We start from the raw sequence: 25,566 nt of genomic DNA on the forward strand, positions 1-25,566 counted from the left end.
TACAGTCATTACAGATTTTGACCCGTGAATAATTAGTTCTTGGATTTTTTTTTTCGTAGTTCCCTCGGGGTGGTCACTGGGAGTGTAAATTCAAAAAGTAGACGGAATCAGGCTCCTGCGTATATTCGAAAAATGGTTTTTTTCCAAAAAGACGGTTTTTCTTGAATAACTCGGCCATTTTTGATTTTACAGTAATACCGTGAAGACAAAAATTGTAGGAAATTTGATTCTCTACAAGTTAGTCTAGTCATTATATCCAAAAAATCGACCCTATCCGTGAATAATCAGTTCTTAGATTTTTTCCGTACGTCCCTCGGGGGGGTCACCGGGAGTGTAAATTCAAAAAGTTGTCCTAACGGTTTTACTGTAAAATCAAAAATGGCCGAGTTATTCAAGAAAACCGTTTTTCGAATATACACAGGACCCTGATTCAGTCTACTTTTTGAATTTACACTCCCAGTGACCCCCACCCCCGAGGGACGTACGAAAAAAAAATCCAAGAACTGATTATTCACGGGTAGGGTTTATGTCTAGTCTACGAAGGGAGTGTACCTATACTGTAAAAATACTTTTTTAATGTGCATATCATAACAATGTCCTCAACTTTTGTGTAGTCTATTACGGATGATAACGAAGTTCAAAGAGGATTTCCATTAACTCTGATAATGTGTCCCTGTCTACATTACAAAGAAGCATTGGTGAACATGTTTAAAAATATGCCTGTATTTCGTGAAGCATTAAACGATGGGGATAGTGATGACGAAGACATTCTTCAATGTTCGATGAAAAGGAAAGAATTTACAGTACTGCTACCAAAAACTATGCCTTACATTCATCATGAACTACCCCTAAAGTGGTGCTTTTTGGACGAATTACCGGCTAGTATACATATATTTGATATTTACTGTACATACGTGTTCCTACTATGAATATTTTGACGGTCATGTTTCTGTTTTATAGGTCAAGAAATGTGAATGTAATCAAATTACTGACATAAATCTTTTGGATGATACGACTCAAGATAATGTTATAAATATCTTGACAAAATGGCACTGTATGTGTGGTAAAAAGGTACCTAATTATAACACTTTTGCACTGCTAGTGTGGTGATGTACGATAAGAGTTAAACCGGCTTAATGTAATATTTTAGGTGACATCATCTTCGACTTCGACTAGTGCAGTTCCTGGTCCGTTTGAGACTCGTGAAAACTTAAGTATGGAAAAAAGTGAAGAGTCATACTACACTACCCCATTGCCATTGCATAGCTTGAATACTGTTCCAGGTATAACAAATAAACTATATACTATACCTATATAAACATTTCTGTTTAGTTAGCAGGTAAAGAAATGCTAAATCGGTTGATTTGTACTCGTATCGGTTAGTCCAAAACGAAACACATTATAATTAACTCAAAATCTATGTACAATAAAGGGCAAGTTTCCGTAAAGAATCTAGTTCAATACATTCAAGAGGCACTACGGGTTTTTAATACAATATCTGATAAATGAATGAATGGTGTCATAAAATGCACCTCTTAATATCGCGGCTTCATCTTTCAAAGTCGCCGGGTGCGATGACGTATATGTACCACTTTTTATATACTTTTAATTGGTACTCAAACATGTGTTTCTGTTATATTTTAGCTTCCGATAAACGCATAGTATTGGAGCCAGGTGACCTGGTGCGGTGCAAGTATTCCTTCAGCCCACAATGGGAAGGCCACTTCAGCGTGAAGCGGTTCGTGGAGGTCAGCGGGTGGCCGGAGTCGAGGGTTGATATTCACGTTACTGGCATTTGCGACTTGCCGAGGTGAGTTGGATAACATAAGATTGACAATGATGATCAATTAAATAAATCGGTACGTCTATTATATACATTATTAGGATTTGTGACTATAAACAAACGCAACATCTTCTCTCATACATATACAGTGTGTTACGGCATGCGGGCTTTTATTAAAACTGGTAATAATATGATCCATTAGCAGTTGTTTGCGTGTAACAAAGCAAAGCAAATCATAATTATGTAAATGAACTGCTCAATTACATTTCCAAAATTCGCACACGCAATGTAGTGGGTGTACTGCGTAATTATCGTTACTCATATCGCTAACGCACGTGGTTCAAGACATGTCGTGGTACGAGGGTAAAAAACTAAGACAACTACCGTATAATTATTGTCGTCCTTATCATTCGTTAATGTATGGAGGTTTTAATACATTAATTAAAGTTTTTTGTCAACTTTGACATGACAATTTCAAAAGTCGTCAACACGTCGGGTTGTCAAAACAAACCAAAAAATATTAGAAAAACTGGTATTAGCTTTTCTTTAAAATGGGTTACAATGCTCGAGAGTTGTTGATAGACGTGGAACTGCAGCTCAAGGCTTTATAGGAAACACTTCCCAAATTGACGACATCCACACAATGCTCGATTGATAACAGCGGCTTTTCAGCGAGTTCGTGAGAATAGGCCAATCGCCCCTGGTCAGCCTGAAAGGGCCATGCACGGGATCATGCCAGTGCAAGTTGAGGAAAGGATTCTCGAGCACTTCAGACAGGTATCAAACCAACGTCAAGTACTCGTATTATGTGGGGGTTAATTAGGGTGGTTCACGTTTGTATGGGAAAAATTCAAACTCTATCTAGAAGAAGCGGCACCCTCTCATTTTGTTACACTTGTTCTGTTGACTAAATGTGACGTCCCACGGTCAAAGGTACCTTATGGCGGGTATGGAGTTATGCATACCCCAGTAATCTACAATAAATAACCTATCGATAACACAAAAGATCAACCTTCTAGGTTGCGTAGTTACAGAGATATGATTTTTTGAAAATAATGTTGTGAAATGAGCAACTTTACGATAGAGAAGTTTTAAGTTTAGCCGCCTAAAAAACTATGTTCCTGAAGTAAGTTACATAGTTGACTACAAATAATAATGCCTTATATATCTGAGATTAAAAAAATATTGCGACTTGTTCTGTAATGCAAATAGAAACTTTTGATATCGACTGATTTATGTGTATACTAACCAATCTCTTGAAAATAAAGTTTTATTTCATTTTCACGATTGATTGCAATGAGCTCTCAAGATTTAAATTTTATCTATTAGAAAACGACACTGACAGACAGTTTAAGCAAAAAACAATACCGATTTAGAGGTGAAAATGTATTTTCTGACTTTTTCATATAAAATCACAAAATTGAATATTTTTACTTTTAATGTGACACACAATCAATTTTTCTGAGCACATATGAAAGAAATTCTGTCATTCAAATGAAATAAATCCTAAAACCCCAACTAAATACTATATTTAACCCCTTATGCCACTTTAAACTTACATAACAATAACAGTATTTGCTCCATACATTTACGAAAAGGTACCTTATGGAAATAAATCTAATAATACATCACTACAAAATATCAATCATATTATAGTTTATCTTTTATGAATAGAAAATATTAATTTACATTAAACTGCCCCCAATTTAATTAGTTCTTCGTCATAATAATCTTAAAAAAGACCAATAATTTGTATGTAATGAAAAGGTACCTTGTGGTCAAGTTACATGATGAGGCATGATGATGATGGAACAGTTAGGATAAACTAATAATATTTTGGGGTTAAGATGGTATAAATCGTCTATTTCTTATCAATAATATATTTCGGTTGCTATTGAAGATAAGCGGCATTGAGTTTCAATGACCTCAGATATTCCATAAGGTAATGCGTCGGGTATTGGCATTTTTCAGCAAACCAATGGCTGATTTACTGCATGCGACCAAACCAAATGAAGATTATTCTAGTTAAGAAAGACTTGACGAGAGTAACTTTGGTATAATAGCAGTCTACTTGGATTTGTGATGTCGGTATATGTACGGTTATAATATTTGCGAGGCGCCCCAACCAGAACTGAAATTATCAAATTAGTTTTGCAGAATGCTAATACAGTTCTCTACCAAACTTCTTTTCCCGTATTGACTAGTTTTTTTGGGAATTTTCAACCTTTTCTACTAAACTCTGAGACGACATTACTAGGCTTATAACTAACTTATAACAAAAATAAAAACAGGTAAACAAACGTTACGCATTAAGGTTTCAGATCACACAATAAAAAAAAATTGAGCATTTTTTCACCTCTTTACAAAACATTTAATATCTCCGAAACTAGAAACCCTCATAAGGTACCTTTTCCCGTGGAACGTCACAAATATGCCAAGTTTTGTAATCTTATCTCAACTACAAGGGGGTGCTCAAACACTTTGAAATTTTTTAAAGTTGTATGGAATCCAAAAAAATCAAGTTTTTTTTTAGTTTTATGTAAGTAGTAGTTTTCACATTATTTGAAAGTGTGATTTAAAAGTTATTTGGTGAAAAACCATTTTTATTTCTATTTTTGATGTGTTTTTTAGGTGAAATTCTAAAAATCTTACTTTTGAAAAATTATAAAAAATAGAAATAAAAATGTTTTTCTACTTAAAAACTTATAAATCACATGTGCAAATAATGTGAAAACAGATACTTAAATAAAATTCTGAATAATAAATACTTGTTTTTTTTTTGGTTTTCATACAACATACAAATTTTTCAAAGTGGTTGAGCACTCCCTTGTAGTTGAGATAAAATTACGAAACTTGGTGTATTTTATCAGCATAATAAGTGTAACAAAATAAGGGGGTGCCCCGTCGGAAAATAAAAAAAAAATGTTTTTTGAACCACCCTAGGGTTAATGTATTATTTTATTAAAATGTGGGCTTTGTATTTAAGTTTAATTTAGTTGGTAGTAAAGTATTTATCAATGAGACCAGAGTGGCTTTAATTTGGTGTGGTTATGTTAAGTGCATCTTGAAATAAACTTCGTAATAAACAAAGTATGAAGAGCTGTCATTAGCACTTACTAGTCAATTTACTGTGCTGTACATTGCGGGCAATTAAAATTTTGTTAGAAAGTTAACGAAGTCGGAAATTTAGTTTATTAATTAAATTAATGTCATGGTTACATTATAGATATACGATATTTTAACCTCCCTTAAAAAAAGCCCGGGTCCTGGTAACACACTGTATGTAGTGTCCGATCGAAACCAACCGAAGGTTCGGTTTTGCTCTGGTTTCGGCCGAAATCGGGCCTTTAGCCGAAACATGATTTTTATGCCTGAACGGAAACTTGAGTCAAACGAACACCATACGGTCTCCATTCCGTTGTCATTAAGATACGTGTACATGTTTCACAGAATAGACAGCAGACCCAAGAAAATGTTTGCAAATTTTGTTAGAAGAGCAAACTTTGAAGACAACGTGTATAAAATCACCTATTTAGATGACTTTGATTTATTTGAGTTCGGACCAATTTTTGTTGGACAAAACAGGTATATAAGTATCTGCTTGTACATTATTTTATTAGCGTCAGTATACATACCGTTGTGATTATGATCTTACAACATAACGAACATTGTAATGTTTGCAGAATATATGAAGAAGCATACACAATTGATTTAAAGAATTCTTCATTGATCACTGCGGACATTGTAATTGAATTTGCTGAACAGACCAACGTTTTCGATCTGGACAAAACTTTTATAAGTCTCGAAGTTAGTACAGCTATAGTTGGAATTGGAAGCTATTATAAATTTTACAGTTTACTATCGGAAATTGCCTAGTATGGATAAGTTTCGAGATTTATGTGTAAAAATCGATCAAAAGAAGGCAGTGTGCGGATGTGATGAGCTACGTACCTACTAGGGCTTGCAATATCGGATGGTTTCCAATTCCGGAACTGATTTTCGATATTGGACTCCAATTCCGGAATTATCATCATATTTCATATTTTTATTCGATTTTTAGTAAAAAACTACAAAAAATGTGAAATTCTGATACTTAACGTTTATTAAGGTTAGTATTGTTTAAGAGAAATTGAATTTGAAGTACGTTTTTTTTTCACCTCTTATTTTATCACCTTATTAAAATGGTACCACTTATTCACTTCTATTATAGGTACGGGGAACAAATTGGGGAAACTATAGTTGCTAGCAAACCATTCGATGCATAATTTTATAAAATAGTTACATATAATAGCTTCCTACTCTTCCTAACCTAGTATTCTCTCTGAATTGAAGATAAAACGTCCAAATATTTTTAAATTTCAATTCTTAAAATTCGCTTATGTAGGATACAGAATATTCTGACTATTCTAAGCAAGTAAATCGTTTTACTTTTTTTATGAGCCCATATTGTCCCACTGCTTTAGCAAACGGAAAAGTAAAATATACCTATCTATACTATAGGTAGTTCACTGAATGACTAAGAGGCACTTAATAACAACAAAAATCACCAGTATATTGTAATTTCTTAACAATTTTCAATAATAAACGTAAAAAAAGTACTTAAATCCAATTCCGGAATTTACGATATTCAGTTGTATCAATTCCGGAATTGTAATATCGGTAAATTGGTCCGAGATTCCGGAATTTCGAAATTCCAGAATTCTGGAATGCAAGCCCTGTACCTACGGTCTCTGATAAGAACACTTACATCTTAATTCAAAATCATTATTTATTTTTGTTATTTGCTTAGAACGATTTCATCCTCTTTCTGAGTTGATTCTAGGCTCTAGCGGAGTAACTCTGGGCGTAGCTAATTATGCTTTCTGATGTACAATTATTATTTTGTGTTTTAATTTTTACGTTAGTTTCGCTGAAACTGTACCTACATAGTCTGGGTAACCAAATAGTTAGTACAGTCAGCAGCAGAAGTTGGTAAGCGGGCCTGGTGTTAAAAATGATCTTGACGCGACTTTATTGTTAAGAGAATAAGAGCGTGTCAAGGTAATTTTGAACACCTCACCCGCTTAGTAACTTCTGCTGCTGCTTGTATAAATCAACAAAATTCATTATTTCTATTGATGATCGATTGATTGATCGAAATTGACCCTTTGCGCCTACATTTTTCAATTTGCCGCCTTATATTGACAAAATGGTTTGCTAAACTAATGGGTTGGCTTAAAGCAGTCATTCTCAAAGGGTGTTCCGCGGAACCCTAGGGTTCCGCAAAGCCTCTGTTGGGGTTCCGCGAAAATACTTGTAATAATAAGAAAAAAACCAATTGTTCTATAGGTGTATATCTGGTCCACAGTGACGAACGAAAATTTTTAATTTGGGGTTTCGTCAAATATTTCGCTTTCCAAAAGGGTTCCGTCACCAAAAAAGTTTGAGAACCGCTGGCTTAAAGTTATGAGAATTTAAAAAAAAGGAAATATAAAAAAAGACATTAGCTATGGGTTTTCGAAATTTTACAATGACAAACAAGAGCTTTTTTTTAATTTACAAGAAAACATTATATTATTTTATACAATAACGTTTCCCACATCCGATTTCTCATAACTGTGTTCAAACCCTCTGCGTCATGCTTTGGACAACGTTTTATTCACATTCCATAACTGTTTTATTGCCGTTAATTTTAATTATTTCGGCATATTAGCTTGTTATCTATATCATGCCATCATTCACAATTGCTAACTGACTAAAAATTTTCATGAAATCTGCAACTGATTGATATTTAGAGAAAATTGTTTATGTATCATATTTTGGTAAAATGTATGCAATGACGTTTTTAACTGGTTTTAGGCTCTCGCGGAAAAACGACTAAACGTTTCCAACCCTAGAATATCCCCAAGACTTAAATCAATCGAAGAATTTTGGCAAATATTATATACTCTGATATGTATATTGCGATAGTAGGCAAAAATATTATAGAATAAAATAAATTTTACCGTATAATTTCAAAACGATCAGTCAGAGAGTACTTGGTAGTTTGTCCAAAGTGAAAAGCAAACGGTCAGAAGCATGTTACGTAAGCTAACACAAGGGAGGCCAATTACTTCATTCTTGAATTTGGTTCTAATGTTGGATATTGCATAGTTCTTCAATATAACATCCAGAAATCCATGGTCATTGTCTTTTTGTTTTTATGTCCGAAAACAAAAATTCTCATTACTTTAAGCCAACCCGTTATAACTACCCTGTGAATTATAAAACTCTTAATTCAGCCCGGCTGCCGCGGAAAGCTGACGGTGACAGCAGCTCCGACGGAGGTGGGTGTTCATCAAAGCGTGCTGCTCTTCTGTGTGAAGGACAACCCTGAGATCGTTACCGTGCTCATACAGTGCAGCGGCGTCGTGCCCATCTTGGAAATATTGCCGTTGACTAAGAATATTGGTGAGTCATAGTCACCAAGTAATAACATCTCGGCACTGGTTATTAATACAGTATGAACTCCAAAGTCTCCAAGGCGAAGACTCTTGCTGTACAAATTCGAGATTGTCATCGCATTGCTCTCTGCAGACATGATAGTTATAAAGTGGTTTTAGTCTTAATGTCTACAAGTTCTCAATGATTTATTCGTCTTTTCTGACAGCTAATATCTTTTGATCACAGATTACGGGAAGCTTTTATTATATCGGCGAGAAGATGATAGATTTATTGTTAAAAATGACTCAATTTTGCCAATAATGTGGAAAGTGCGAAATGCTGAAGAGTTTGCAGAAGACTTCATAATTTCTCACGCATCAGGGATCGTGCCCAGATATGACAACCAAGTGGTTCCAATAACTTACATCGCGTGTAGAGTCGGTGTCATTTCACACATGATATTGATCATAGACGTAAGTATCTTTTGATGAAGAAGCTTTTAAGTAGACTTCTGAAGTTGCGAATTCTCTAGGGGACAAATTATACCATGAGAGTCTTTGTGATGGGGTTTGGTACCTATGTGTGTTAACGGCGTGAAGCGAAACACGGAACCATGAAATAATTAATAAATAAATCGATAAATCAAGCGAAGTCACATATGGCATGTGGCATTACAATTATTATTATATATATTCAGATATACGACGCCGAGGGACGCGGCAATCCCATGGTTGTTGACCAGTTGGAACTGTCGGCGGAATGCTACGACGTCATGGTCGAGTGCGCCTACGAGGACCCGGTCGACACCTGCCTCAACTACGGCAACGTCAAAGTTAACTCCACCTACTCTAAAATGATGTTTTTACTCAATCGCGGCAAATATAACATTTACTACAAGTACGTACTTTTACGGCTATTTGATTTTTAAGTTTATCTTACCCTTACGTTCAATGAGTGATTTCTGCGGGCTCAGCACGGTTCCATTTTTATCGACTATCACTATGCGCGTCCCTTTCGCACTTACATACTTGTTAGAACGTGACAGGCATGGTGACAAGGGATAAAAACGCGACCGTGCTAAGCCGCCTGGACTTCATTTTTAATTGTTTAAACCACCGGCTTCGGCTTTGGGTGGGCCACTTCTTAAAATTGGAATTTGGAGATCTCAGGTGTGTAATGGGAAGTAAGTAAAATTTCTTTATTTCACCTAGAATACATACAGTCAGCAGCAGAAGTTGCTAAGTGGGCCAGGTGTTCAAAATTATCTTGACGCGACTTTATTGTTAAGAGAATAAGAGCGTCTCAAGGTAACTTTGACCATATCGCCCGCTTAGCAACTTCTGCAGCTGACTGTACCTACTATTAATAGTTTACTTATTCCTAGATGAATGCTTCCCTTAAGTACTTTTTGCTTAACTTTATAAAAATAATAGACATCCATGGAGCTTACACGATTCCTTGTGAATTTTATTGTTTGTATTGTTAGGTTGAAGAAAGTAAAGAATTTCCCACAGCCGTCTCTGCTAAAATCCTTCGAGGTGGTCCAAGAAAGCGGGGTTATCCCAGTGAATATGAAGTTAGTGGCCATCGAGTTCACCTGCACACCCACCACTTCCATGAACCTGGTGAACGTGCCGGTCTACACGTGCTCGCTGCTCGACGGCTCTAATAAACAAGTCGTGGTTGCCAAGTTCCCTGTTTGCATCACTCTTGCATCTTTCTATAATACGTAAGTTGTGGAATATTTACAGAAACGGTATAAATTTAAAGTTTGTACTAAAAATACCTCTTCAAAAACAAAAGTCCGTCTGCCACGTATTAAAATTGTACTTATATGTATATATTTGGTTCCATATTATTTACAGATTTACTCTGTTTCCACTGGGCGAGCTCAATTTCAATATTATTCCTATTGGCACTGCTATTATGAAGGACGTGATATTAAATAACACTAGTAAATGTCCAGTTACATATGAGATTGTGCTGCCAGAGGAGTACCAAATAAGTGCCGATCTAACGGTGAAGGTAAAAGATAACAAGTAAGTGTGAGAATAGGGTTTGCAAATGTGATATTTTTGTAATCCGTAGGTAAAGTTGACGAAATATAAAGTGAGCCGATCTTGTTCAAACTGTTCAAATTCCACTGATTTAATAGGTACCTATTAGCTTCGAGAGCTCGTATTGTTTTATGTCGATCTGTGTTTTGCCACGAATTAGTCTAATGCGTATGTGCATTTTCTAACAGGCTTAAAAACCCTCCAATGAAATGCGGCAACTTTTTAATATTGAATGAAGATAACTTGATTGCCCCTGGAACTAGTCGCACAATTCAAATACAGTTTTACGCCAGCGGGCCTGGGGTGTTTAAAGAAACCATTCATTTTATAATAAGCGATACGTGCCCAGCTGAGGCTTGTGGAGTACCACTTAGACTTGTCGGCATTGGAGCCATGCCAACTTTAGATTTTTGGAACACTGAAAACACGTTCCGTGAACAATTAATTCTGAAAAGCCTGTCGGATTATAAAGTACCCGAGGTAACTGAGATTCTATTTATTTGACTATAAAGTAATATAATCACTATGGGTGTATGAATATTAGTAAAATAAAATAATACAAACTGGGCAATTTATAAAGGCTATTTAGGGTTCCGTAGTCGACTATTAGGAACCATCCTAGGAACCTGTCCGTACGTCCGCGGCTTTACTGTGATCGTTAGTGCTAGAAAAGCTGCGATTTGGCATGGGTAAGTATATAAATGAAACATGCTGACCACGTGGTAAAAAAATCAAAAAATATACTTACACTTTTTAGGGTACCTCAAGTACATAGTGGAGATGTTTTTTTTCGCTAAAACCCTATATAGGGCAGAGTGTCGTTTTTCAAAACGAATAGGAACCATGAACCCACGCCCTTTTAACTTTAGAACCATGGGCCCAAAAAAATATTTAAAACAAAAACTTGAAAGTAAAGCTTAGTAAAAAAAATATGAAAATTATGACGAATATGATCGGAAGCCGTTTTTGAGTTTTTGCTAAAAGTTTTCTTACACTACTTGGTACTTCTTTTTTTGTGTTAATTAAATAAAATTGTAGGTAAATCTTTATTTAGAACTAAAAATAATAATAACGTACAAGTGCTGCGAAGGTACTCCCTTTTGCTAGTTATTCATGAACATAATAGCAACTAACAGCACGGGAACTTGGGGGATATTATCAGTTATCAACGGATGGGTAACTGCAGAGCCCTACTCTTAGTAAGGCCCGACATACCCTTGGCCGGTGTTTAATATATTTCATTAGATATGAACCAAAATATATCCACGTGGTTTCGTTAAAATTTCCGTTTTCGTTTCAGACATCGCCGCATTGCGTTTTTGCGGAAAATTCTGTGACTCTTCACTTTTTCTGTGTGAACGTGAATACAACGTTCACGGGACAGATCGACCTTTACAACAATGGATTGGTGGCCAGTGCACTTACCATAAAGCTCATCCACGAACAGAATGCCGAGGAAGGCATCTTCTCTTTAGATAAATATGAGACGGTCATAGAGCCTTTACAACACAAATGTTTGCGCATCATGTTTAGTCCTAAAGCTTTAAAGGTACCTAAATCATTCATTAACGAAAACTGTCAATATAAATTGTTATAATATAAATCTTCTCCTTCTTCAACCTAGCGTTTTCCCGGCCTAGCGCCAGGGTCCGCTTTCTTGCTCAGTCTTCTCCACTTTGCCCGGTCTTCGGCATCCTCAGGTGTGAGATTGTTCTCTTTCATGTCCGCTGTTATAATATAAATTGTAATATGTTGTTATAATATAAATATTTTACAATAATTATCTTTGCATTGCAGGAGTATCGTGCCATTTTAGAAATCAAGTTGAATCTCCTTAACAACCAGCAACAGTCATTTAGGGTGTGCCTGATGGGAGAAGGCGTTATCCCGCGTATAAAAATGATTTGGCCTCCGACAAGACAGTACAAATGCTCGCTACTCCAAATTCCCGTCACTTGCCTGGGCTCCATCAGCAGTCGCGAAATTCGATTTAAGAATATATGTTCAGTAAATAGCACTGTAATCATGAAAATACTCCAGTCAACAATCGAAGAGAGGAATGTATTTTGGTTGTCAGCGGCTGCCATTTCGGAAAAGAATGTTATTAAAAGTCGCAAACGTACTTATGCTCTATTTATATATTACCTATTTTATACATTGTACATAATTATACTGGGAATTACACGAGCAAAAAATTAAAATGTAGGCTGTAAGTAGGTACTGCACAAACTAACCAACATTTGTTCAGCGACTTTTAAGCGTTCTAAGAATCAAAATACAAGTTATTTTTAAAAGTTGCTGAGCAAATGTTAGTTTGAGGAGTACTGTCTACAGTTTTAACTTTTTGCTCGTGCTACAGGCCACACCCGGTAATATTACTTAATAATCTTATACATTTATACGAGCAATTCTTGTAAGTATATTTATTTATTTATGTATAAATTTGGGGGATCTCGAAAACGGCTCTAACGATTTCGATGAAATTTGCTATATAGGAGTTTTCGGGGGCGAAAAATCTATCTAGCTAGGTCTTATCTCTGGGAAAACGTGCATTTTTGAGTTTTTATATGTATTCCGAGCAAAACTCAGTCTCCCAGATATTTTATTACTAAATCGAATGAATGTGGCTCGCAAAACAGATTATTACACCCTAGTAGTCTTGTTGTTTAGTGTATATTTATTTTATACTTTCATTTTGTGATTTAGATAATAACGACATGAGTATTAAGTTAAGATTGAAACCCGGTGAAAGAGCAGGCGTTGTTGTTCATTACAACCCCGTCAAGAGAGGGCGGACAAGTTGCGAAATTCAAGTAACCATTATTGACAACCCTTACGAGTATTTCACGGTACTAATTCCATACGTCTATTGACTATATTGTATGTACATTTCTATGTCCCTTTAAAAATAATCTAACACTCAATCAACAGGTGTTTTGTGAAGCTGAAGGATTTATGGAAGACGTAATCTTGATTGGACTTGAAATGTTATCAATGGATGTCGACTTGGGTGCAATACAGACTACTACAGAGTATGTATACCTTACTTTAACTACAGGTTCATCAAATGTAGCTAGCGGATCTACGGACGATTGTAATTGTAGGTAAAATTAAAAACGAAAAAAAAAATGTATATAAGTCACTTCATAAGATTTGCACTAGACAAAAGATATGAAACAAAGGTGTGGCCTATAACATATACTTTTAATAAAGTACCTAAAAACCGGACAAGTGCAAGCCGCACTGGCCCACCGAGGGTTCCGTACTTTTTAGTATTTGTTGTTATAGCGGCAACAGAAATATATCATCTCATCTGTGAAAATTTGAACTGTGTAGCTATCACGGTCCATGAGATTCAGCCTGGTGATAGACAGATGGACATACAGACATAGTGGAGTCTTAGTAATTGGGTCCCGTTTTTACCATTTGGGTACGGAACCCTAAAAACTATATTTTCATAGACTATAATTGGCCGGAAAACATTTACTCTCTTTTTAAATTTACTTATTAAATAATCTAAACTTTGTGTGAAATGAAAATGTTGTATAAAATTGGCTACAAATATAATGACCACCAAAAAATACTTTGGTACCCTAAATAAAAAAATCATGCTTACTTAAAAAAATTACTGAACACCAAAAAAATAAGGCCTAAAAATACAAAAGTACCACCATTTTAATTACGACTGCACTTCAAATTGTATTCAAATACCAAATATATTGAATGATCACCAAAAATCATTAATGATCACCAAATCTTGAAGACCAAATTAATGCGATATTTTCACCTAAATAAACCACTATGATTACCAAAAAATGTATACATATTACCAAATAAAGTAAACTGATGCCAAAATTACTAGCCCCTCCCGCTCAACCCCACGTATCCCGCACCGCATACCTTACCTAACCTTACCTAATCTACTTTTCTAGTAGCATTTCGTTATGCTACTAGAAAAGTAAGTCAAACTGCTATCAGTTAAGTTAGCACTGCGACCCTTACAGAAACGAAATGGTACTAGAAAAGTAGGTTAGGTTAGGTTTGAACTGCGACCTTTACAGAAACGAAATGCTAGTATAAAAGTGGGTTAGGTTAGGTTAGAACTGCGATCCTCACAGAACCGAAATGCTACTAAAAAAGTGGGCTAGGTTAAGTTTCAACTGTTACCCATACAGATACGAGTGCTACTAGAAAAGTGGGTTAGGTTAGGTTTGAACTGCGACCCATACAGAAACGAAATGCTACTAGAAAAGTGGGTTAGGTTTGCTATCCTATTAAAGCACATGAGTCCAAAATAATAATTATTCTAGAAACGAAATGCTACTAGAAAAGTGGGTTAGGTTAGGTTTGAACTGCGCCCCATACAGAACCAAATTGCTATCAGAAAAGTGGGTTAGGTTAGGTTTGAACTGCGACCCTTACAGAAACCAAATGCTACTAGAAAAATGGGTTAGGTTAGGTTTGAACTGCAACCCTTACAGAAAAGAAATGCTACTAGAAAAGTGGGTTAGGTTAGGTTTGAACTGCGACCCTTACAGAAAAGAAATGCTACTAGAAAAGTGGGATAGGTTAGGTTTGAACTGCGCCCCATACAGAACCAAATTGCTATCAGAAAAGTGGGTTAGGTTAGGTTTGAACTGCGACCCTTACAGAAACCAAATGCTACTAGAAAAATGGGTTAGGTTAGGTTTGAACTGCAACCCTTACAGAAAAGAAATGCTACTAGAAAAGTGGGTTAGGTTAGGTTTGAACTGCGACCCTTACAGAAAAGAAATGCTACTAGAAAAGTGGGATAGGTTAGGTTTGAACTGCAACCCTTACAGAAAATAAATGCTACTAGAAAAGTGGGTTAGGTTAGGTTTGAACTGCGACCCTTGCAGAAAAGAAATGCTACTAGAAAAGTGGGTTAGGTTAGGTTTGAACTGCGACCCTTACAGAAAAGAAATGCTACTAGAAAAGTGGGTTAGGTTAGGTTTGACTGCGACCCATACAGAAAAAAAATGCTATTAGAAAAGTGGGTTAGGTTAGGTATAAAAGGCGACCCATACAGAAACGAAATGCTACTAGAAAAGTGGGTTAGGTTAGGTTTGAACTGCGAACCTTGCAGAAAAGGAATGCTACTAGAAAAGTGGGTTAGGTTAGGTTAGGTTTGAACTGCGACCCTTACAGAAACGAAATGCTACTAGAAAAGTGGGTTAGGTTAGGTTAGAACTGCGACTGTTACAGAAATAAAATGCTACTAGAAAAAGGTGACGAAGTGGATTAATTAATTTAATAGGATAACTATAATTATATTAAATATTTGCACATTTTTAATTAAAATGTGGTTACAATTTTGGTGGTCATTTACTATTTTTGGGTTTACAATGATTATTTTGGAGTCATTTGCTTTAATATGATATCAAGATTTAAAAATTTGGTTATAATTTTACATTAAAATGGAGTTCTTATTTTGGTGGTCTTTTACTATTTTTGGGTTTACAATGATTGTTTTGGTGTCATTTTCTTTAATAGGATAGAAATATGTAATAATTTGGTTATCATTTCACATTAAAATGGGGTTTGAAATTTGGTAATCATTTACTATTTTTGGGTTAATAATGATTAGTTTGGTGTCATTTCCTTTAAAAGGATAGTAAAATGTAATAAAATTGGTAATCATTTCACATTAAAATGGTGTTATAATTTTGGTGATCATTCATTATTTTAGGGTGGTAAAATAGATTTTTTTGGTAATTTTACTAAATCTGGTGATCAGTTAAATAGCAGCCTATAAAATTTTCGTAAATGGCCACGCCGACGTTTTTAAAGTTAATGTTTTTTATTTAATAAGTTAATTTAAAAAGAAAGTAAATGTTTTCTTAATTAGTAAAAACTTATCTTGTGACCTATGTATAGTTACGGCGGGATCCAACACGTAGTTCTAGCTACGTAGTCACTATACATATCGCGTCGAATGATGATACCTTCTGGTTGTGCTTAATTTAAAAACATTAATTGAAGAAATATGTCTTTACCGTGTTTTTATTAAGTACTTAAATGTTACATTTCTAAATAAATTAATGCCCTTAACCACCTAAAAATGTCTACAAACATTTTAAGTGACAATTATTCCATAAAAAATGAACTGTCAGAGCCCGGAATTTTCGCGGCAAAACAACTGTCGCAATATAGCTAGTGTTAGAAGTTTTTATCGATACGAGTTTTTATACACGGTGGCCTAAAAGTAACTACATTCCCGTTGCCAGCTTAGGGAGGTTTTGGAGTTATACTGAGCATCTTTTACTATGGGACCAACCCCGAAATCGCAAAAAAAATTTACCCTCCATGACTGAACAAACTGACAACTGACAAAATGGACCAGAATGTATGAAACACCCAAATTCTTTTTTTCGCGATTTCGGGGTTGGTCCCATAGTAGAAGTTGCTCAGTATAATCCCAAAAGCTCCCTGGCAACGGGAATGCAGTTATTTGTTAGCCATCCTGTATATAAAAAAATCGTGCCAATATTTTTACATTATTTTATAATCGAATTTAAACTGTTGTGAGACATACTAACATTGAATAATTTTACGGTTTAGACTCACTTGTTTTTAGTCACTCGCGCGACATGTTTCGGAGAGCCTAGGTCTCCTTTCTCAAGCACAAACACAACAACAAACAAAACAAGCAGTGACTAAAAACAAGTGAGTCTAAACCGTAAAATTATTCAATATTTTATAATCATCAACCACAAACATCATACCAATTACAATCATTTTTATAATATTGTTCCCTAAAGACGAGTAAAGTTGAGCGTTCATTTAGTATACATAATAGTTATTTGTTTTACAAGGGGGCAAAGTTGTTGTTTAACCGCTCGTGCTAATATTGATACCCGAGCAAGCGAAATATTCCAAAATTGAACCATGAGCGTAGCGAGTGGTTCAAAAAATGGAATCTTGAGCGTTGCGAGGGTTTCAAAGCACGAGGGTTAAACAATATTTGCCCCTGAGTGAAACACAAAATTTTTCACCACACCAGCCCGAAGCAAATATTAAATGTCAAATATCAAACAAAATCAAACCAAATCAAATTCAAATCAAATTAAATATTTATCATCCAAAATCATCATTTAAAAGTCAATTCTACCAGCAAACATAAGAAAACAACTCAAAATTTGCATTTGATTACTTTGCCTCACATATGAATTACTGATAGCAAAGTGCAACTTTGCTATCCGTTTTTGAAGCGCAAAGTAAGCCTTTCCGAGCTGGTGTGGTGAAAATGTATTTATATAGTGATAAACGATTTAGGTGCTCTCGGACAATGTTGAGAAATTAATGATTATCTACTCCTATCACTATCACACACTAAATACAATGTCATGAGCTGCTGTGTATAGTACACATTGTGTACTAACGTAGATTTCGAAAACTGTTTCTATATAATTTTATAGGTACAAACCTCACGTAATTTTTAGGGTTCCGTACCTCAAAAGGAAAAAACGGAACCCTTATAGGATCACTCGTGCGTCTGTCTGTCCGTCCGTCTGTCACAGCCTATTTGCTCCGAAACTACTGGACCAATTAAGTTGAAATTTGGTACACATATGTAAGTCTATGACCCAAAGGCGGACATGTAACGTCAAGAAATGAATTTTTCACCTCAGCAGCTCGAACAAGGGTACTTTGCTTCTTAAAAACAGTGAGCAAAATGCGATTTTGCTCACTGAGTCATTTTGTCTCACTCAGTGAGCAAAATCGCATTTTGCTCACTGAGTGAGACACACTTAGTGAGCAAAATACGATTTTGCTCACTGAGTGAGACAAAATGACATTCAAGTGACCTTTATAGTCAAATGTCATTTCAACATGCGGGGTCTAATACAAGTTCGATATACTTGGGTTCTATTATCTCTGTCCCTCTAGGTATGTTCTCACTGCTTAGGGTGAAAAATTTTGTGTACTACACGAGATCAAAGTTATTTACATCTCGTGCGCTTTTGAATCCCTTACTACGCTCAAGATTCTAAATTAGATTCACTCGCTACGCTCGTGAATCTATTATAGAATCTTTCGCTTGCACGGGACTCAAAATAAGCACTCGAAGAAATATCAAACTTTGATCTCTTGTTGTACAAATAACTATTAAACATAGGGACTACTTTTGGGGGGTAAAAGAGAAAATTAAAAAACAAAGTTTTGCAAACTATATCGTGTTACATATCAAACGAAAGGGCTCATTATGAGAATCTCAAATATATTTTTTTTTATAAATTTAGGATAAAAAGTTTAGAAGTTATTCATGAAAATAGACAAAAAATGACTTCCCCCCCCCCTCTATCTCCGAAACTACAGGGTCTAAATTTTGAAAAAAATACACAAAATAGTTCTTTACCTAAAGATGACAGGAAAACCTATTAGAAATCTAGAGTCAAGCATGAGTCGGATTTAAGAACAAAAATGCGGTTAGTCTTTTTTAGGGACAAAGCCGCAATTGTTTATGTGAAACGTGGTGTAGACAGCTATTGCGAAGGCATAAGACGGAAGGCCCGAAGCGTCCCGATGAGGCGTGCCTTTAGTAGGTTCAAGCGTGAGTCGGACTGAAGACAAAAAATGCGACTAGGCTGTATCTGGCACACAGTCGCAATGGTATTTTTAGAGTTGTTGCGGTTCTTGAGATATTTTGATTTTTTGTTCCGGCTCCATACACTTTTTTTTTGAAAAATATTCATAACTACTATTTTCAACTCAAATCGTCTGAAACTTATAACTTAGCATAAACACACTAGGCAAAACCCATTTCAATCAAAAAAATCTTAAAATGTTGACTTTGGTTTTTGTGCTTTTTCCATAGAAACAATTAATGTTTAAAAAAAAATCGCACCCGTGACGGATATATATGTAGTATGCCAAAAAATTACAAATAATTCGTAGTTTAACCACCTGCGAGGATATTACCGTTTGTTTTGCGGTTCTTGAGTAAATTACTTGAGTAAAGTAACCGTAACACTTCATGTAACATCTGGTTTTAGATCTGACCCATTCGGGTTTTTCCAGACGTTTCACTAACATCACGTTTCACGTACAAAAACAAAATTGTAAAAAATTGGTTGATGTACGGAACCCTTGAAACGCGAGTCCGACTCGCACTTGACCAGTCTTTTTTATTAAGTATATAGTTTTTATTTGGTGGGCCGTTTTTTTCTTCTATTACACAACTATCGATATCGAAAAAAAAATGTTTCTAACACTAGCCAGATTACGACGGTCTTTTGTTTTGCCGCGAAAATTCCGGGCTCCAAATCCCTATGTAAACCCCCCGATATTATAGAGGTTAATTAGGTATTTAAAGTACAAATTTTTAGGAGGTGATATTCTACATTAAATATGTTTTGTTCGATGCAGCACGGAGTCAACTGCCTCGACCCTCGATAGCAAAAAGAGAGTTGGTAAGAAAACTAAATCCAGTGAATCGAAAAAAATCAGGTCATTTACCAGCACGGTGGCCATCAGAAACGAGCCGGCTTCTCTAAAGTATGTTTTAGACTTCGGAGGGTGTGAATTGAATTTCATGCAAAAAAGATCGGTCATCATGGTTAATAACTCGGATAAAGTTTACAAATTTAAATGGGAAGCAGCCCAATACTTGTTTGTTAAACCATCAGTAGGATACATTTCACCGGCAGAAGAAAAGGACTTGGAAATTGTGTTTTTCTCGAGTCAACCTGTCGCAGTGAAAAAGGTAATTATGTGTTGCTTTTTTTAAATACTTTGATGCCATTATAAATAAATGATATAATTTAAAATTAATAGGTAATATAATATGGCTGCTATTTAACTGATCACCTGATTTATTAAAATTTAATACCAAAAAAATCTATTTTACCACCCTAAAATCATGAATGATCACCAAAATTATAACACCATTTTAATGTGAAATGATTACCAATTTTATTACATTTTATTGTCCTTTTAAAGGAAATGACACCAAACTAATCATTATTAACCCAAAAATAGTCAATGATTACCAAATTTTAAACCCCATTTTAATGTGAAATGATAACCAGATTTATACATCTTGCTATCCTATTAAAGAAAATGACAACAAAATAATCATTGTAAACCCAAAAATAGTAACTGACCACCAAAATTAGAACTCCATTTTAATGTAAAATGATAACCAAATTTTTAAATCTTGCTATCCTACTAAAGCAAATGACTTCAAAATAATCATTGTAAACGCAAAAATAGTAAATGATCACAAAAACTGTAACCACATTATAATTAAAAATGTGCAAATATTTAATATATCGTTATCCTATTAAATTAATTAATCCACTTCGTCACCTTTTTCTAGTAGCATTTTATTTCTGTAACAGTCGCAGTTCTAACCTAACCTAACCCACTTTTCTAGTAGCATTTTGTTTCTGTAAGGGTCGCAGTTCAAACCTAACTTAACCCACTTTTCTAGTAGCATTTCTTTTCTGCAAGGGTCGCAGTTCAAACCTAACCTAACCCACTTTTCTAGTAGCATTTCGTTTCTGTATGGGTCGCAGTTCAAACCTAACCTAACCCACTTTTCTAGTAGCATTTATTTTCTGTAAGGGTCGCAGTTCAAACCTAACCTAACCCACTTTTCTAGTAGCGTTTCGTATCTGTATGGGTAGCAGTTGAAACTAAACCATTTCGTTTCTGTAAGGGTCGCAGTGCTAACCTAACCTAACCCACTTAACTGATAGCAGTTTAACTTACTTTTCTAGTAGCATAACGAAATGCTACTAGAAAAGTAGATTAGGTTAGGTAGATATGCGGTGCGGGCAAACGGGGGGTTGAGCGGGAGGGGCTAGTAATTTTGGCATCAGTTTACTTTATTTGGTAATATGTATACATTTTTTGGTAATCATAGTGGTTTATTTAGGTGAAAATATCGCATTAATTTGGTCTTCAAGATTTGGTGATCATTAATGATTTTTGGTGATCATTCAATATATTTGGTATTTGAATACAATTTGAAGTGCAGTCGTAATTAAAATGGTGGTACTTTTGTATTTTTAGGCCTTATTTTTTTGGTGTTCAGTAATTTTTTTTGGTAAGCATGATTTTTTTATTTAGGGTACCAAAGTATTTTTTGGTGGTCATTATATTTGTAGCCATATAATATAAGGCATTCCAATATGACTCTATTAATAAAACTATTTCAAATCAAACAGTAGTTTGTTTTTTAATTGATATTTTATTTTGCTACCTGTGATTAATATTATAATACCATCGAGCTGATCTGATGATGGAGACAGGAGGTGCCCATAGGAAATCTGTGATGAAGCAATGCAACCTAATTGTGTTCGGTGTTTTTAGAATAGTCTCGATGAGTATTGGTTGCTTATGGTAAAGAAAAGTACTGTCAGCACAGACTTAAATATACCCTAGATGAAGCAAATATCACGATTTGTATTGAAACCAAGCGTGCCGACTTTTTACCACCTACTGTGACGTCACAGCCGCAATTTAGTGATGGGAAATCCTAACCGATTCAAAGACATCAATGCCCCGCTGCCCCGCTACGATTCAACTGTCTTGCTCATACTCATAGATTTTATATCTGCGGTCTCGCTTGCTCACTCCCCGCTCCCCTGCGAACGACGCCAAAAATCACAAATGGGTCGTTCTCTCATTTCGTGCAAATCGGTGATGTTCTCTCGATTTGTAAATTTTCTTTTAAATGGTAAATTTTTGGGTTTTCATGCATTGTGGATTCATTTATTGACACTTTTATGCTAAAGGCACCTTCGTAACCTAATTCCTTTTCATTTAATAAGACTGGTGGTAATGAACTACGCGCTGGTAATGAAATGGGCATGGATGGTAATTTTATCAGTGGACGGTAATGAAACAAACTTATCAAATCGCAATAAAAAAACTTTATTTAACGAAAATTAACACCGCTAATAACAACATTGAAATCACGTGTCTTAAACGCTGTGCAGACGATCAAGCCGACTTAACAAATACTCCGGCTTGACAATCGCGACTTATGATTTACCACCTAGCTTGTAGCGATTGTCAAGCACAATTTACGTGATTGAAGACGTATTTCGTATTGTTTATTTATTTAATGTTTACACAGCACTACATCAGTCTTGTCGCCAACACACTGAGAAACAACATACTTTAATTTAAAATTAACATCCAAATACACTCGACGGCCAATCCATCCACCGCAGCTCCATAAACTCGCAAAATCTCAAGCAGTCATGAGTCAACAGGAGATGCACCAGGAGAAGCCTAAGGGTTATATTTCTAATGTCCGGTACAAAAAGTCTTACAAGCCTCAGTCTCCACGAAAATCCCAACAAGCTAAAAGTAGTAGGCCTCACCTCCAAAGAAATGAAGCCCAGGGTTCCTAAAATATATATTTTTTGGTAGTACATCTTAAGGAAATTCTTTTGGACCTTTTCCAATTAGTAGAATGTACGTTGACTCGTAATGGATCCAGGCTAATGCTGACGCCTCCAACTTGATTCTGACCAGAACATTGTAAAAAACTTTTATGAGTGACAAAGCCTAATCTACTGAAGCTACAGTACCAAGTGCTTTGATGTGGTCGTGAAATGTTAGCAGAGTATCGAATATGACCGCAAGATCCTTTACTGAGACGACTCTTGTTATTACAAGAGTCTATTGATCCAAGTCTATTGGCTCAGGTCCAAGAAAATATTGTACATGTGTAGGAAATAGGGCTCGATTAAAACTACACACTTGACACTTAGCCGCATTGAATGTCAGTTTATTATCCCGACTCCATTGGAACAGAGATGAAACATCCTCCTGTAGCAACTTACAATCCTCCTCCTTCTCAACTCAATATACCAATTTAAGATCGTCGGCGTAGAGTAGACAACAAGCGTTATGGATAACCGAGGGCAGGTCATTGACCATTATTCCAAATAGGAAAGGCCCCAAGATTGAATCTTGGGTGTCACCAGAACGAGTATGGTACGGATCTGATACGAAGTGGCCATGCTGGTCGTTGCGTACTGCGGTTGATCTCGCAGATAACTGGCAAAAATGTTAAGCAAATGTGGATTGAACCCAATAGCGTCTAGTTTGTGTAGGAATACATCGTAACCCACACGATTGAAGGCTTTTCGGAAATCATAATACAGGACGTCTACCAAGATACCCATATCCAGATGCTCTGAGATGGTGTCAACCAAGGTCAGGTTAGTTTCCACAGACCGTTTCGCTCTGAAACCATGCTGAGTGTTGCACAGGAATAATGGTTGCACTTGTTTTGACAACGTGCCATGGAGTATGGACTCAAACAGCTTTGCTAAAGCTGAAAGAAAAGAATACCTTGACTTTGGGATCGGTCTTACCCGTGGAATCTTCCAATGGTGAAGATATGTACTTGTGGAGAGTAGGTACCAGATTAAGCATGGAGTGTATTGGTCCATTAAAATGCTCTAAACACCCCTTTAAGATATATGCAGGTACCTAAGTAGTCTGGACCAACAGCATAGAAGCCCGAAAAACTTACTTTGGTGTTAAGACCCCTTGCATTTTGGTAAATTAGATCCAGTGAAGGTTTCGAATCAGGATTCCGAACTAAGTATTACTGGTTGGTTTTTGTCTGACTCCCATTGACGTTGGATTTACGAAATGACCACGATTATCGGGAGTACATAGTTGGAAAAAAACTTGATTCATACATTGTCGAGGGTACTCCTATTTTGAAAGTCTTGGAGTCCCCTTTGAGCTTAAGTTCGTCGACATTGCACCATGAATAACAGCAGATATGCCCGTATGTCCTCCGATCCTCACGCTACATTCCACAGATGGATGAACTTGCGATGGTCCACCGCCCTGAGAAGGTTTTTACACCGCTTTTTACTGCTGGTATCAGTTTTCTGAGATTTATCACGCACGGATTGGGAATTGTTGCTTTTGACGGCGGAGGCAATATTATTGCTTATTGGCCTGTGTTTATGTTCTGCCTTTTATTCCAAACATTTGCCCCGTTCTCTACCTTATCGTCGACAGGTATCAGATGATTCCAACTCACTTGGTCTCTTAGTAACGTGTCAAATTTCTCAGCACAGTCCTTGAGTGCGGTCTGGGGCCCGTTTCTCAAAAGCTTGTAACTTGTAATACAAGCGGATGTCACTTTTTGACAGCCTTTGTTAGAAAGGGACTTCCACTTGTATTACAAGTTACAAGCTTTTGAGAAACGGGCCCCTGGTATTATATGTAGAGCGGACGGTTATGTTAATCTACTGCGCTCTAGTCCAAGTAATCCAAAAATCACCAGTTGGGCTCCCCTATATATTATTACATACAGTTTTAAATGCTTATACCAACATTCTATTTATAATAACTTAACCCTCTTTCCATTAAATGAACTGCCTCAATTACATTATCATTACCTTCTAAATTCGTTCATTACCTTCCCTGGCAAAATTGGAAGGAAAAGAAATGAATGAAACAGATATGAATGAAGTTTTGGAGGTTTTCGTCGCCTAGGTCGGTTGATATCAGACCTTGATTTCGCAGAATAAGCCACCCGAAAGGCATCCCTAAAACACTCAATTAGGTATAATTTTAATAATGTATAATTGGTACTTACTGTATAAATCACTAGATGGCGATGAAGATTTATCTGAACCACACTCCTTCCCGACACGAGAGAACGTAGGTATTTTCGTCAAAAGCAACATACGGACGACCGCTGCGGTAGCACGCGGCCAACTGACTGACGAACAATGTGTTATATCCGCGGGAAGTGCTATATACCCTTGCTATATAGCAAAATATAGCTAATCCATTTCTCGCGTCGGTAATGAAGGAATTGCTTGGACCATACACTTATAAGGCTGTAGAGTTTTATTGTTAATTTCTTAGCGTATAATATTATACGATATAAAACATAACTAAATTACTTGTTTACTGAACCAACAACAAGTTTTCTACTTTTAGTATCTTAAGGTTCAAATGGAGGTCAAAGTTATAACTTCACGCATTACATGCAGAGAGGAATGAAAATAGGGGGGGTTAATTGTAAATATAAAGAAAATAACCACCTTTTTAGAATTGTTCATCGCGGGCCTATATACTTTAGGTCCTATGTTACAACCTTGCATTAACAGATATTCGAAAACACCATCACATTTTTGGCAAATTGCAAATAATACCGATTTGCACGAAATGCGAGAATGACCCAAATCGATTATTAATTGTCATGAATAACATCGATTTTCTGACAGATGAATGATAAAGACAGACCAATGATAAAAACAGACGAATGACCTACTTACCAACTTAATTAAACCCTTCAATGAAACT

At 35.9% G+C, this 25,566-nt stretch overlaps 1 protein-coding gene across 1 annotated transcript in view; it reads left to right on the forward strand.

The window, feature by feature from the left end:
• The window catches only part of LOC134790383 (hydrocephalus-inducing protein-like), a 131,374-nt gene that overhangs the window by 49,518 nt on the left and 56,290 nt on the right, over positions 1 to 25,566 (forward strand). Inside the window, 17 exon segments of the mRNA XM_063761152.1 lie at positions 615 to 878; positions 961 to 1,071; positions 1,151 to 1,283; positions 1,645 to 1,810; positions 5,234 to 5,368; positions 5,467 to 5,590; positions 8,044 to 8,212; positions 8,432 to 8,658; positions 8,883 to 9,082; positions 9,672 to 9,914; positions 10,051 to 10,224; positions 10,431 to 10,722; positions 11,543 to 11,791; positions 12,040 to 12,361; positions 12,949 to 13,091; positions 13,174 to 13,274; positions 19,633 to 19,969. Of these exon segments, the coding sequence (XP_063617222.1) occupies positions 615 to 878; positions 961 to 1,071; positions 1,151 to 1,283; positions 1,645 to 1,810; positions 5,234 to 5,368; positions 5,467 to 5,590; positions 8,044 to 8,212; positions 8,432 to 8,658; positions 8,883 to 9,082; positions 9,672 to 9,914; positions 10,051 to 10,224; positions 10,431 to 10,722; positions 11,543 to 11,791; positions 12,040 to 12,361; positions 12,949 to 13,091; positions 13,174 to 13,274; positions 19,633 to 19,969 (3,390 nt within the window).

The sequence above is a fragment of the Cydia splendana genome, chromosome 5 (assembly GCF_910591565.1).
Source record: "Cydia splendana chromosome 5, ilCydSple1.2, whole genome shotgun sequence".
NCBI lineage: Eukaryota > Metazoa > Arthropoda > Insecta > Lepidoptera > Tortricidae > Cydia > Cydia splendana.